This window comes from Anopheles nili, chromosome 2, assembly GCF_943737925.1.
Source record: "Anopheles nili chromosome 2, idAnoNiliSN_F5_01, whole genome shotgun sequence".
Classification (NCBI taxonomy): domain Eukaryota; kingdom Metazoa; phylum Arthropoda; class Insecta; order Diptera; family Culicidae; genus Anopheles; species Anopheles nili.
This window is the reverse complement of record NC_071291.1, coordinates 14,387,753-14,402,774: the sequence shown is the minus strand read 5'-3', so window position 1 is coordinate 14,402,774 and position 15,022 is coordinate 14,387,753. Positions and strand designations below refer to the sequence as shown.

The 15,022-nt window shown below is 43.3% G+C and overlaps 1 protein-coding gene across 1 annotated transcript in view; it reads left to right on the top strand.

Moving 5' to 3' along the window:
- Nucleotides 1-7,123: 7,123 nt before the first annotated feature.
- The window catches only part of LOC128732013 (protein eva-1), a 59,281-nt gene continuing 51,382 nt past the window's right edge, over nucleotides 7,124-15,022 (top strand). The window contains exon 1 of the mRNA XM_053825171.1: nucleotides 7,124-7,256. Coding sequence (XP_053681146.1) covers nucleotides 7,124-7,256 — 133 coding nt within the window. The remainder of the gene's footprint in view (nucleotides 7,257-15,022) is intronic.

Genomic DNA, 15,022 nt, shown 5'->3' with positions numbered 1-15,022 from the left:
TCCAAATGGCGTGTAAGATTTTGCAGTGCATTAGCCATATTAAAACTAATAATAACGTTATGGTTCCGACATGCACTTACAATGAATGAAAAATACAGCTCAAGCAATAATTGAAATTTGATTACATTGATTCAATAATGGCCAATATGAACGAAGCATTCGCTCTTTGAACGCACGTCATGCAAGGATTGCAGCCATTAGTCATGATATATGTAGAATACGCGCGTTGTGTTAGACAACCTTTTTCCTCAATTCCATATATTTTAGTATCTTTACGCACGAAACGTCTACTAGGAAGCAGATCGAAACCTTTGCTCGTCGAAAAGCTTCAATGAAATAGAGACGAAATTACAAGTAACGGTTTATACGTAATTCTGAAGAAAGCATTAAAAAGCATTTTTTTCGATTCCTGTAAGTCATGCTTTCCACATTTCTATTACGCTATCATTATTTGGATAGCTATAATTTATATGACTTTTTTTCATTCCCTCTTCTCTTATTAAGTTGGCTTTCTTCGGTTTCAGTTCCATTTAGCTAACATAATCTCACTGCGGTGCCGAAACACCATCCCACCGGAGTCACAATGCAATTCCGAGCAGCCAAACCCATCCTTGACTGGAACACTACCCTAGCTCACTGCTCGTTACCGTCAAAGTCACGCACGATTTTCATGATCATTTCACGGCAGAACGAGACAAATAAGGCAGCTTCGCGCCGGTATCATAATGAACGAAAAGAAGGAGAATGAATTTTCAGCCGAATACGATTTCTGCCTTCATTCGCTCTGATCCTATTGGGCGGGAAGACATCGAGCTGTCGGCCACATCGCAAAGTCGTTTGGTTTTACGTCGGGTTCTCATCACCACATTATCTTTATTTGCAATGAAAGCTTTCTTCGATTCGCCGGTTAAGAGAAAAGGCGAACGTAGAAAAAGTCAAACATTTTGACGGAGGGTCCCGAGACCGGGTATTTTTTTGTCTGACACATCGATGACAGGCATGAGAATATTCTATTTATATTCCGTAGATGAGAGGTGTTTCCTCTCGATCGATGTCCATGATCTAGCCATTTTCATTCCGATTTTCACGAGTTCCATAAAGCTCCCTCGTCTTTTAGAAGATGTATTAAATTTTACGTCAAATTAACCTGACGAAGGTTAGCGTTTACGAGTTAATTGCGTGTGGAGATTTATATTTCGACTGAACAGAACTTTCTGTTTAGTTGTCTGGTATGAGAACAGGAAAAAATATTTCACCTCAACAAATGACATTCAAAAAGCTCTATTTTTCATCTTGTGGGTCTATGCCGTCTTTCATAAACAGATATGTATACACACAAACAGCTCTTTTGAACACTTTGTTTGCAAAAATTGTGTCATTAAAAATTCTGAGCAAATTTATAAAATGTATTTTGTAGCGTTTCGTACGCTGCACTTTCGCATTCGTCACATTTTCAATTCAAGCTGTTTGAGAGCTTATTAACTTTGTAAACTACGCAACAATCGTACTGCCAGTAAAGTAGCTTTCGCAAATTGTACTGCCCCATTCTCGCACTGTGCAAAGTCCACCAGCCGCATGGGCTAATAACAATTTAATTACACTGCTACACGGTGCCGCTGGTCATTTGCAGTCATTAAAATTGCAAACCTGAATATACTATTCACCGCTCGAATGCGTGGCCGATGTGGATTTTCAGCCCTGGGGTTTATTTTTCCCACACTGGAAGTGCTTCAAACAGCAGCAACCAGGCGGCAAATGGCATCCGACTGCAGCTGGAAAATTGCATCACGCCATGTTAAGCTCTGTCGCAGCAAAGAGGGATTTGATATTAGTGTTTCGTCGAAAATCCCTGCAGGTCGGGGTTCGGGCAGGCACTGCGCCGGGTAGGTTAATTAATGTCAATCAATAAATGATAAGCGGCCATCAAAAAAGGGGGGAATTGCTGCGTGATTCATTAATTATTCATCACCGATTGGCAACAAACTGAGGGTTAGACGCGACGTGGCCTGTTTGTCGAAGCTGGTGCCCCGCGTTGGTAATGTTGTTTGGTTTTCGCAAAGCGGTCTCATTTTTAGTTGGTTGGAAACGGCTGTAGAGCAAAAGTAATCCTACAAGCCAAACCGTGGGAAGCCCGAAACAATTGGAGCTATTTTGCATTGCTCCGAAAATCAAATTAAACCTACATTCACCGTCCGGATGAATTAGATTTTATTTAGCGCCACTTTGCGCCACTAGCAATTTGTATCTTTCTTGCAACGGAAAACTGCATCAAAATCGATTTGCGCTACGCTAATCACACTCGTACACGGCTCATAGCACACGAAAAATCCGTGACAGCAGATTGAATTCGGTTTTGCTCTGAATGCTGTCAGAACGCATCCAATGAGGTCAAAAGGGATGGCATGTTTTTTTTTCGTGCAACACTAATTGCCAAACGATGAGATGGCAAGTTTGCTCATAATTGCACGAGACGTTTGTTTGATGTTTGACGAAATTGATCATATTTTAGCCGGCCCATACACGATATTTACCCGTGCTAAGCTAATCGTGGCGTTTTCGCACAGTTTTTACTTTCATCTCGCCGGCATTCGTCACGAGCCTATTAATTTGGGAAACAATATGCGACCCTTCCCAGTTTTGTATCGTCGATCTTTCACGAAGCGCTAGAGAGGAACTCGACGGAATCACTGAGAGTAGATTGAACGCAAATAAATGTACTCTAATTTCCATACATTATATTTCATTAGAATATTTACTCCTGGTTGCGCCAGCTCGTCGGAGGCCGGCGAGGAGACAGCTCGCGCGGAATATTTACCCAAAGCATCGACACCAGGAATTATTAATTTTGGTCACGACTTCGTTAACTACCGCGGCGCGTCCGTTAATGTTCCTGTCGCAACAGAATCCTTATCAATCTCGGTCCGCACGCCCTGGTCGTGCCCCGCGTGCTGGATGGGCGTCGTGCAAAATAATTAATTCATAATTTACAGACACTTGCACGCGGAGGCGAGGCAGCCGTTCCTTGGGCTGGCAGAACCGGCACGTTTGTCACCAGGAACCGAGCTGGCTGGGCTGATTTACGTCACATTAAAATACCACTAACTTGCTCGGTAGAGCCCGTGGTATAATCATCCAACTCGTGCTGAAGCGTGTCGGGCACAATGTTTGTGGTAGGCGCGTGTGGTGACACGCGGCTTTCCATGGCACCGAGCGTGCGTATGTAGCTGCCGACACATGAAAGTACATCTGGAAGGTCCTTTCGCCGCTGCCGACAGTGAACGTACGCGTGTGTCTATGCTGGGCCACCGAGTTTTCTGCCACCACACGCAAACACACGCAATGCATCATCCTATTATTTGAGAAAGTCCTCGCAAGGTCGGTCCTGCGACAATCCGGCTCACACTTGCTGACGGTGCTGGTCTGCTCATGCGTGATGACATGAGCGACGAAGAAACAAAACGCAAAATAATCCATTCTCCAACAATGGCAGCGATGTGCCACCCGGCATTAGGCATGCAAATACCAAGTGCCTTCCGCGTATACGCATTCGCGCACTGTGCTTTCAATTGGCGTAAATCATATTTCACCACCCACATCCACGCAGGGCGGCTCGGTCGCCAAATCATAACCAACGGGTCGCCAAAACAGCATCCTCATGAGCTCCCAAAAGACTAATTCGTCATACGCACGGGGTGGCGACCCTTCTGGTGCTTGGCTGCGAGTACATTGAACTTTTTATTCGAGCCCTTTAATGCTAACCGTCCTTTTTGCCTCCCAAACAGGGCTAAATGGCTACCCGTTTGGAGGTTGGAGAAAAAAAAAACGTCAGAAAACGAGCGCGATGCTGAACGAAAATGGGAAAAATGAATTCAAACTCATGCTCGCACGTTCTTGAATCGGTTGATTATATTGCGCTCGTTTCCGTTTTGCCCCAAATGGGAGCATTTTTGCGTGCGCCGCTCGTTTTTCTTGATGAAATTTGGGGCTCTTTTGGTGCGGCTTAAACGGTTCGTCGCAGGAATTCCCATCAGGGGAGGCACACGATTTGCATGGTTGGTTGATGAATTCGGATAAGACACTCAAGACGTGATGCAAAATTGCGTTTGGTGGCGATTCTTTTGTTTTCGCTTGCGATACTCAGCTCGAAGCGAAGCTCATTTTGGGTGCTCGTGCCGGTTTTGAATATTTGACCTGTGCTGCTTTATTTCCCTCAATAAGGCGGCAATCAAGACCCACGATTGGATGAGAGCGTACTGTGTTCAACTTACGGTTTTCTTGCTTCTTAAACAATAGCTCTCCCTATAGCGTACCTTTAAATTCGTCCGTAGAGTAGCAATGCTTGTTCCCGGATTCTCTGTATCCGGCTCATCCGATAATGGCTTAATGGAAGGTTCAATTTGCACAGAGTTCCTCCTCTTGCAGACACGACTTGATCGATTAGTACAACAAAACTTTTGACAAGCTCTCCCACACCGATAAGCGTAAGCGTGAAAACAAAACCTTGTTGATGCGAATTTGGTGGCCATTTGACGAGGGCCAATCAAACACAAGCCCAAACGCTCGAGAACCACGGATGAACGTGCTCCCGGTGCATGGTCAGAGGCGTGAGTAAATAATTCTGTTAGCACAGGACACTGGCAGCGTACGCTACCGATGATTTTGCTGCCAATGTCGATTTTGTAAATAAACAGCACCCCATACCAGCCGGCTGATTGCGCTGCTCAGATAATCATCAAGCTCCGGCGTCATCGACGTCATCATCATACGATGCTGGGCGCGGCGCTAGTGCCGTAATCGCAACGGCTCCATTTTCGCCTTGACACCCCATTACGCAGCACGCCGTCAAGAGCTAATGCGTTTCCCGCATTCATCCATCTCACGGGAGCACGAGCTTCGGGCATATTCGTTATCCCATTTTTACTTCCGCCATGGGAAACGGAAAAACGGAGCCTTTAACTTAGATTGTGCCACGGCGCGAGATCCGGCCTTCGAGCAGGCGGCAAACAAAACTTTTAATGACGATCCCCAACCATCTTCAATCAAGCCAATCATCTTTCGGAGGTCAGGTTTCTACCCGGGAGGCCTTCTCCTTACGATGTTCAGTGAACGATGTCGCTCGAGCGCAACCAAACCGGGCCGGGCAGGTCCTTTGGACGTGCGTGCATAAGTGCGTAAGGAGGCCGGCGCGCCGAAAAACACGCACGGTAAACTAACAGAAAACAAAAGTGGAATGGAAATACCGGCACGACAAGAGTCCTTACGGTGCAGCGTGCTTGGAAGCGAATAGAAGACAAACAGCTTCGACCACGCCGCACTGGCACGAGACTTTTTATGTTCGTATCATGTTTGCTTATTTGAGGTGTTTCCATGTGTTGAGCAGCGAAGCGAATGTTTAAGCAAGCAGAGCTACATAAAAAGACTACACGTTTCTCGGCATAACACAACCGAAGCTCAAACGCCTACCAATCGCTACAGCTTCGAGCTGAAATCGTGGATATTTTCTTTTTCTCGAATGTCGTTAGGATAGAGTTTGCCATAGGAAAAAATATGCAGATACACGAAGCGCTAAGTTTCGAAGCACAATTTTGATTTTCAAACAGCAAACTATTTTGGGTTCATTTAATCGATTTCCGTATGTTCCGCTATGTTGCTTATGTTGCATTAACATTTAAAGCTAATTTAATGGTTTTCGATCGCCATAAGCGAATGATTCATTTTCATCCGCTGTAAGTTGCCGTTGTAAGATCCGCGAAAGTTGTGTTGAACGTGCTAGCAACAAAAATATTAATAATCCGATTAATGGGAAACTGTACTTCCCGCACCCAAAAAAGGATCAAACAAAAAGGAAATTAAATTTCATGCCAGAACGCACGGTCGTTTCTTTTCTAAGCGCCATCTTCAATCAAGCATACAATAGGATAGATTTCTCAGAAGGAAGCATTAAACGTTGGCTTAAAAGCTTCTGCACTGCATCCGAGCGCGGCCACGCCTGGCTAATGTGTTAATTAAATTGTCATACCCGTCGTTGAAAAACAAACAGAAACGGAAGAAAGCGGGCTTCAAGCACAAGTATTGAGCGCAAAATGTCAAATCATCACCGTGGCGAAGAAGAAGTAATTATAGATAATTGTGGAAAAAATCCGTTAAAACCAGCAATCAATTTTTCTCTCTTTCGCTCACAAACACTCTCTCTCTTTTCTGCCTCCCAGCAGCCCTCAATCAGGGGCGTCCGTTTTAATCATCCGTTGACCGTGCCCGGGTAATACGATTTCCATTTCGCACCGGCCAGATATGGCGTGGCGACACGGATCCGTTGATGGCAGTGACATTTAATGTGGCGGAAGTGATCAAGAAGCATTAACGGAATGGAAAATTAAAACCCATCCAGCGCACGGTGGTTGATTCATTTCGCCGAACGAAGAATTAATTCGACCCGCACCGTTCGTGCGAATATTCGAACAGCAAACAAAAGCTTTCCACGGTGGTTGCGTGGGCGCTGCAACGCAAGGTGTGCGCGTGACGAGGCTCCAGAGGACCGGAATTATGTAATGAAAATAAATATTTAACGTTGGTCTTAATTCCACAGAGTTTCCCGAGTGCATGGAATGTGAACACCGTAATTCATTAAAAACCAACAAACAGCCCGCGGGTGTGGAAGGCTGCTGCAGATTTGATCCCGGTTCAGTGGTGCAGCCTTGACACCAAATAAAGAAAGTGGAAAAGTGCTCGGTTGGGGAGTGAAAATGCTGCCCAACCAAAGGTGCATATGGTGAATCGGAGAGAACCATCGCGAGGAATTGAAAAAGCGTGCCATGCCTAGTGTGCGGTTTCGGTTGAGTCCCGGATATGTCGTGTGGTTTGGAAAAAGCGCCAAATGATATGATTGCCATTAAATAGCGAAAAGTGGAAACGAAAGGAAAAGTGATTGCCCCAGGCGTGCGAGTGGTGCGTATATGGTTCGCGTGCTTCTGTTTGCTGATCGCGTGTTACGCTTGGGCGATGTGCACCGTTCGTGTGGTTTGAAACGTGTTTGCTTTCTTGAAAATTAATTTGTATAAGGTACATGCGAGTGCAGCAAAGTCAACACCTCTCTTCCCACCGAACCACACGCAAAGCAGCCGGAATGGAATTAAGGCACGTCAACTCGATGCATCAATATATCGTTTACTGGATTACGGTGCTGACGCTGCTCACCAGCTTGCCGCGATTTCTGCGAGCTGATCCCGAAACGCAAATATTTCGCGTGGACCCACTAGGTAAATATATGCAAAAGTTTATTGGAAACCGATAGCTCCTTTGCACGAAATATTATTTCACAGTTCAATAAGCCTTCCCAGTTTTACTTTTATACTTCAACGAGCAGCAATGGTTGATTGGCTGTTACTTCCTATTTGCTTGGGAATATATGGCAAATAATATCCATTTGATGATAATAATAGGCATGCTTAACCTTAAATCACACGAGGTTCATTTTATATACTTTAGCTAACATTAGTCGCATTCATTCTCGCTAGAGCGCCTTGTAGCCACCATGTTTCTTATGCGAGAGCTGTGCGATGAATGGAAATCGCAATTCCGAATTCGTCAGCCGACGAAACCGGCCATAGTGGGCATGATTTATTGGGGCATCAATACACAATGATAGATCGGGCTATACATCATCGTCATTATCATCATCGCTTTAAACGACACACCGGTGGTTACGAAGTGAACTTGCTGACCCGACCCGAACGTGGTCCTTGAGCCGGCCATCCATTATATATCTATCAATTATGCCAACATGCACCCAACATTTTGCCCTCTTCCTCGTAGCAAATGGCGCGCTGGTTGAGGATTACGAATCTGAGCAGCATAGCATTGCTTAATACCATTCCGAGCTGTACGGACTGATGTTTGTCAAACAATTCTGCGAAAATTGCAGCATGGATTGGGTTCGGTGAACGCAACACATAGTTCACATATATTCATAGCAAATATGAGCAATTACTTGTTGACTTAACGAGCGTATACTGAGTGATATTGAATGTAAATCCTCTTATGGGAATGGAGCAAAAATTTAGCTATGAGCGTGCTTTTTTTTATATAAAACCTTACCATTAGGTGGTAGAAACGGAAAAGTAAATCTCACACTAAAATCAAATTTTTAGCTAGCATATTAACATTTTATTTTTCTATAGAATTAAGTCTATTGTTGTGAACACTGATTTATTATAATTCTATCGAATGAACAGTTGGTTTGTAAAACAATCATTATTCATTGCTAGCAAAACCCTAGCAAATTTAAATTGACTTTAATTAAAACAACCCAAATCCATCGTTTTCTTCTGTCTATTGAGGAAAACTGTTTTGTTTGATTATGTTAGTAAGAGACGTCTAGGAATGCGACAAGACATTTTTGGAGGTGAAATATCCCTCTTGGACAATGGCCACAAGCGCCCTTTTCTTACATCCTAAGCTAACCCAATTTCGCTGAACCGAAGCCCATAGGATTGTAACTTGTTGAGGGGTTTGCAAGGCTGCGTTGCAAACTTCAACTTGTAGATCCGGAAAAGGACCCTCCCGAACCCTCGGAATGCTGCGTTTGCAAAACTGATTTCATTAACTGACCATACCGCTCGATCCGAAGCTGCTGAATCGTGTTCGAGAAGTTTTCCCAAGTGCGGGCGGGCGGTTTTGCAAATACTGATTTGCTGTTTTTCCACCAATGCGGCATGGGTAGGGCGTAAACTTTTCGTGCAAATTTAAATCATTTAGCATTCATTCCGGGAAAAAAATCTCCATCGAATTTGAGGAAACTTCAGATTCGCACAAATCTGATTTCAAATTCATTCCGGGAACCGTGCTGAAATTTCACTATTTTTTCACCCTTCTAGACATGGCCCGTTTTGTTTGCAAACTATTATCCGAACCCTCGCGTTCCTGAGCAAACATGTGATCCGACGCATGATTTCTCAAACACGTGTATCCCTCAAGCGGTTTTGTGCTGGTGTCGGTTTAGGAGAATGTTGCTGATTTCAGCTACAAATAAAAAGATCCCAGCGGTCGTGACGTTTTCTAAAATATGTTTACTAAGGGTTCGGCATTCAAAATCATTCGTTTCATTTCATCATTTTGTTTGGTGACGTGCTCACGTTGGTGCTCGTGAGAAAGGGTTGCATAGGTGGTAAGTTTCGATGCTGAAGCTTTTCATAAGAACGAATACTGGAATGTTAGATGAACGTTCGAAACACTGAAGCCTATATTACAGGAAGAAATAGGAAACCATTTTGCAAAGCGTACTAATTTATGTTCAGTGAAAATTTGTTAACAATAGTTACAAAAAGATTTTGTTTTAATACAAATTTATTTCTTTTAATGAGGCATATTTGTGGCAAATTGAAATAAATATATGAAAGCTTAAATTCGCGGCGTTATGTACATAAAGCATTCGCAGTGGAAATTATAATCAGTAATCCCCGAGGTACACTCCCCACTATTTTCATCGCCTGCATCGTTGTGCAATTTTCGCTCAATGGTTCTCGTGAGCGGCTTATGTTCAATTCCAAAAATATTAAGATCATTTTTTGCACATGAATTTTTTATTGGCCCTACCAAAATATTCTCATTGCGTTGCCGAAACGGGACAGAAATCTGCCGATGCATGAATAAACGATACAGTTAAAGGTTTCCTCCCGCATTCCCAGTGCTCGTTTGGGGCAATCCAATGTGGACATTACTCATCCAGCCGTAGCTGGACTCCGACAGTGGGCCGGAAAGGTCTGACGCTGACCAACGCAACCAGATCGCGCCAGATTCTCGTGGAATTCCCGGCACAGTGACTGTCGTCCCTCACAGCACCGGTGCTTGGTGAAATGAGCGCAATGTGCGAAAGGACGTCATTATTCAGGGGAAGACCGTAGAAACCGGGTTCGCATGATATATCTTTTATGTGCCTGGGTTCGAAAGATGACTTTTTATTATGTTTGAACTGGCCGGCAGCATAAAACACAGCGAGCGGTGTTACCAGTTCCATTCGGGATGAGCGTTGGGCGATGGCAAGGGCAAGATTTTGTCCTTTCCACCGCAGGCCTCAACTAGCTGACCCAATCAGTTCCCTTCGGTCGGTACCGGACGCCCCCAAAAACCATCCCATTAGCCCCGTGCCAGCACGGTGAAGCGCGACGAAACGGACAAAAAGTTAAGCTCGGATGAACAAGCGAACCCGAGATGGGTGGGAACGACGCCTGCGATGGCAATCCATGGACCCATGGAAATGGACGGAGAGGATTGATTAAATTTACGATGCCATTCCAAAACGGCAACACCCACTGCACTACGTCCGATAAAGGATTATGGATTAAATCTACTGCCGCCACACATTTTAGCATGTAACTGAATTATGTAAATGGACTCTTGCCGTTCGGGCTCGCTGGACTGTGGTTCGAGACGGGCGAGAGTCGTGGAGACAAACAGCCCAACCCGCCGATACCGCTGGTAGTGGGCAATTCTTGTACTAGGGGCATTATTTCCGCACCGTATGCTAGCCGGAAAAACTTACCGAACCAAACTAACTCTGACACACACAGTACCTCGATGGGGCGTCAGCGGGAGCATTTGTAGAATAGTCCACCGGCGATCGTTTTCCTTTTTTTTTTTACGTTCTACCGTTCCATCTCGTGTTCGTAGACGAACACCATTCTAAATGCTGCTTCAGCTGTGTCAGTAATCGGAGACCGGATTACGTTGCTCGTATAATTCAAATATTGTTGGCAGAAGCTACTCAAGCGCGCTAACAATAGGATTACAACATAATTTTGCGTTCGTTGAAGTTTTCTTCAAACGTCCAGAATGTTTTTTGCATCCCCTAGCTTCCACAAAGTACGAGCATGAGTTTTATGCTATTCTGAGATATCTCATTCTTATCTATTCTATTCTATATTTCTTATCTATTCTTATCTATATTATGCTATTCTGAGATATCTCATTCTGAGATAATCTCATTAACTAATATCAATATAACAAGAAACTTATGTGATTGAGGGCATCTTTTCCCAGAACTAGAGAGGATTTTCCAAATATAACCAAAAGTGCCCAGATCGTTTAAAAACTTCGAACAGACCTCAAAAAGTCATGTCTTTGGCTGGAATGCGGAACGATAAATAAATTTAAAAATATTTTACTTAATGCACGCAAAAAATGTGACATTACATAAAACATTCGTTTTCACGACGCTGTGCCAGTAATCGGTAGAGCCTCGCAAGAGAAGGGATATAATAAACGACATACTTCTCGGAAGACTGATCGTAAAAGTAACAAAAAACAACATTGCGAAGGAATGCACTAATGGGAACGGTCGCCCAAATTGGGTTCGTGGAGCAGAACGTGGCAGATAAACTTTTGCGCTTCGAATCACCCAAACTCCTCCCGGACGTTGGGAAGAGTGCGTATGGAAATTCGAGAAAAATGACGATAAAAACAATCCTCCGCATCGTTTGGAAACAATTCATCCGTCCGGGGAAAAAAAAAGCACCGAAATTATCCGACGATTTTCATCACCGGCTCGAAAATGAAGGCAAAGGGGAAACAATCACAGAAATAGTTTTCCCACTGAAAGCCGGAACTGTCGTTTCTCGTTAGCGTGTCCGGGCAGGATACATTCTCCGAACGTATCCAAAGGATTTTGGGGAGTGTTTTTATTGGAATTTGAGCAACCAGTCGGTTTCAATTTATTTTCAAACCTGTGAGCCAAAAAACACAACTCTGTTTTGGTATCCATATTCGAGACAAGAAAGCTAGTTTGCAATGTGAGAACTGCAGGAAAAAGAGGTTATAAGTGCATGTATAAGTGTAAAAATGAATATTACTTTGTCTCATATTCTGGATACATATATTATGATTGTAATTTACAACTTGACAACGTGTAAATCCTCCAATAGAGAAAACAGGCGTGTGATGGAAATGGAAAAAAGAAGCTATGTTGTATAACTCGGTAGAATATATAGATAGCTCTCAAGTAACATAAAACTTTTTTTAAGTTGACTGAACTGATAAAACACCTACTAGATAGATCCTCCTACGTAGATTGAAGAGTTTATCCGGGTCTTGTTCCGTGTGTAAGCTTCGTTGTTTAAGCATCGCGCGTATGCTGGATAACCTTTTTTATTTCATTAAACATTCAACAACACGATGGACAACGATTGTTTGCAGGGCAGAGTACCAGAAACACCATGTGTAAAAAATGCGCACGCTGAATTACTGTATAACCTGCGGAATTAGCGAGCGCTTCATTAACGATGTCGATTGCGTTCGCTGGCTGGCCGTGGTAAGCCGCGACCGTAAACTAAAGGTGCTAAACGAATGCGGTAATAAATTTCACCGTACCGTAGTTGGAGCAAAAAACGAAAGCAAAAATTAGCTTGTTTCCCCGGAGAGGAAAATGCAGCATTAAAAAATAAATTGAATTGAGCGAACATGAAAACCACGCGACGTGTTTGCTATCGTAAAGCCCGCAAGCCATAATCTTGGTCATACGCAACACGGCAGGAAATCCGGGACCGAGGAGAAATCCGTCAAGACGCTCCGATACGAGTCCCCTCGTAGGTGGAGAGCGGTTTACGTTGTTTATATTGCTTCAAAATTGTGATCCGTTAAAGAATACGATAACGTTGGCTTTTATTTTATAAACATAACATATTCCCTGAATTATACCATTAGAGTTATGATTCCTTTCCTTTATATGGCTTTTTCAAACGCAAGCGTGTAGCGTTCATGAAACATTTAATACACCGAATTTCCCGGGGTATTCAACCTGTTTGCGTTTGGTTGCACAAATTGAACAATTTGACGGCCGATCAGGAACGAAAGCAAACATTAGCTGCTGGGCGCGAATTTTCACGAGAAATAATAAAATTGAAAACCCATACCGTGAATAGTTTTTATTGCTTTGGTATTTCATAGGGCTGTGTTCAAAACAGTTCGAACATTAGTCACCAGGCAGGGACGGTTCTCTTGAGAACGAGCTAAGTGTGGCCCTGTTCAACCCACCGGCACACGGAACAAATGGAACGTGCGCGGTTGTGAGCGGCCGTAACGAAAATAGCACAACATGAACCGATGTGACACGGGCGAGCGGACAGACAAATTCTAAAATAGCACGAGAGCACGGTTGCTTTCTGTTCTTCTTCTTTCGGTCGCGAAGGCAGCGTGATTATGTTCAAACGTAAACAAACCGGCCCACAACAGCAGAGGCCCACGAACGATGTAGGTGGAAGTATTTGCAAGATTGCGAGCACTGTCATGGATAGTGGGAGTTAAATATCTTCAGCAGATGCATCGCTTCGAATGGTTCAAATCCCACTTTCGAGCTCGTGTTATTAAGGTCCACTCCAACAAACTAATGCTACTTGTGCTATTCAAACAGCTTTGTATCAATTGATGGAATATGGCGAAATTAAATTAAAAAACTCTACAAAACGGAATGATGAGACCTTCAAAATTTGAGCACGACCGTACTAGCCCTGTGACATTGCTTACACGTCAGCACATTAGTTGTTAGTTTTGTTGCACCCTCAAGAAACGCTAATTTAACACACCACGGTGATCTATTTTTGAAACCGGCTCCCATTATTCAGCTCCCTCGATCAAAACATGGTGGCCAAATTTACCGCTCGGTTGTTTCATAATGCAGCAGATCATTGCGATTGCCTGCACGTCGATTCGTGCTATTTGTGCCAAAGCTACCGTTCAAGTGTCACATGCAACGCGGGATGAAATCTGTTGACCTGGTTTTACCATCAAAACTGCTCTGGCGATCATCGGCGATTCAAATTTCGTCAACTCACGAGTGGATGACCAGCGAATCAAATGATAACTCTAGATTACTGCTGAAATTCTTCTCTCCTGACAACATTGAATGCAATTTGAGTTTACATAACTTTAGGAAGGTCGTACTCCACATCCAATGTAGAAAATGAGCCATCCAATTGTGCAGGTACTTTATTTTTTTAATTCTTAAAGAAAGTTATTGAAGATGAGATAGTATTGTGTACTGCGTCTGTTAAAGATTCAACAGTAATGCACTTTAAAAAGGAGAGTAAAGAAAATTTTCTATGAGTGCCATTCGCAGAGTGCACTGAATTACAATTAAATTCCAACGAGTAAGTGCGGCTGAGAAGAAGGTCTCTTGCGCAAACCACTATAAAGCTCCACGGGTGGCCAACGTAGTGTAGCCTTTTGTATTTGCCATCGTTTGCAGTACATCAAGCATGGCTGGATGCGAAGTTAAGCTGCTGCCTTGCGCTTTTTCCGCGTTTTATGGCTTCATAATGAGGAAATATTGATTGATTATTCAGCCATCTTCATTCGGTGGCGTAGAGTGCTGAATGATTCCTTTGCTTCCTAGTGTTCTTTTTTGCTGCTTCTTATCATTGTAGTCTATTTCTTTGTCTAGAAGCCTTTCTGTCGAATCATCAACTAACATTTCCTGCCGCATTACGGTTCTTTGAACGTTACAATCCATGGCAATCACTTTGCGCATGAATGGGGCTCAGTTGAACCCGTGCAACTTTACTCATAATCATCGCTTGCTGAAGCCCATCGATTCACGAATGGAAGTGAACATTTTTATTTTCATCATCATGCAAAAATATAAAATTAATCATTCGGTCAAAAGGGTTTCTCTGTTGTTTTTTTTTTTGAGTGGCATCTTTGATCATACTGAATGCACATTCGTAACATGAAGAGCTTAAGTTTTAGAATGTAAAAATTATTTATCATTGTTTTATTAATCATGGAAACATACTGTTTGTCACCGATGTACTTTATTCCATGTACGTACGGTTCGGATGCCAATCGTCCGTCATTCCTTTCATGCATCCATCAAATAGATGAAAATTTCGTAAAATTTTTAAATCATTAACACTTAAAACGCTTGAAATATTACGACTAAAGTGGGGTAGCGAGCTTTCATTAGCCCACAAATTCCGATTATCGTCCCTTTCGTATTGATTCCTTTTTCCAAGCCATTTAGCACAAAGTGCATCAT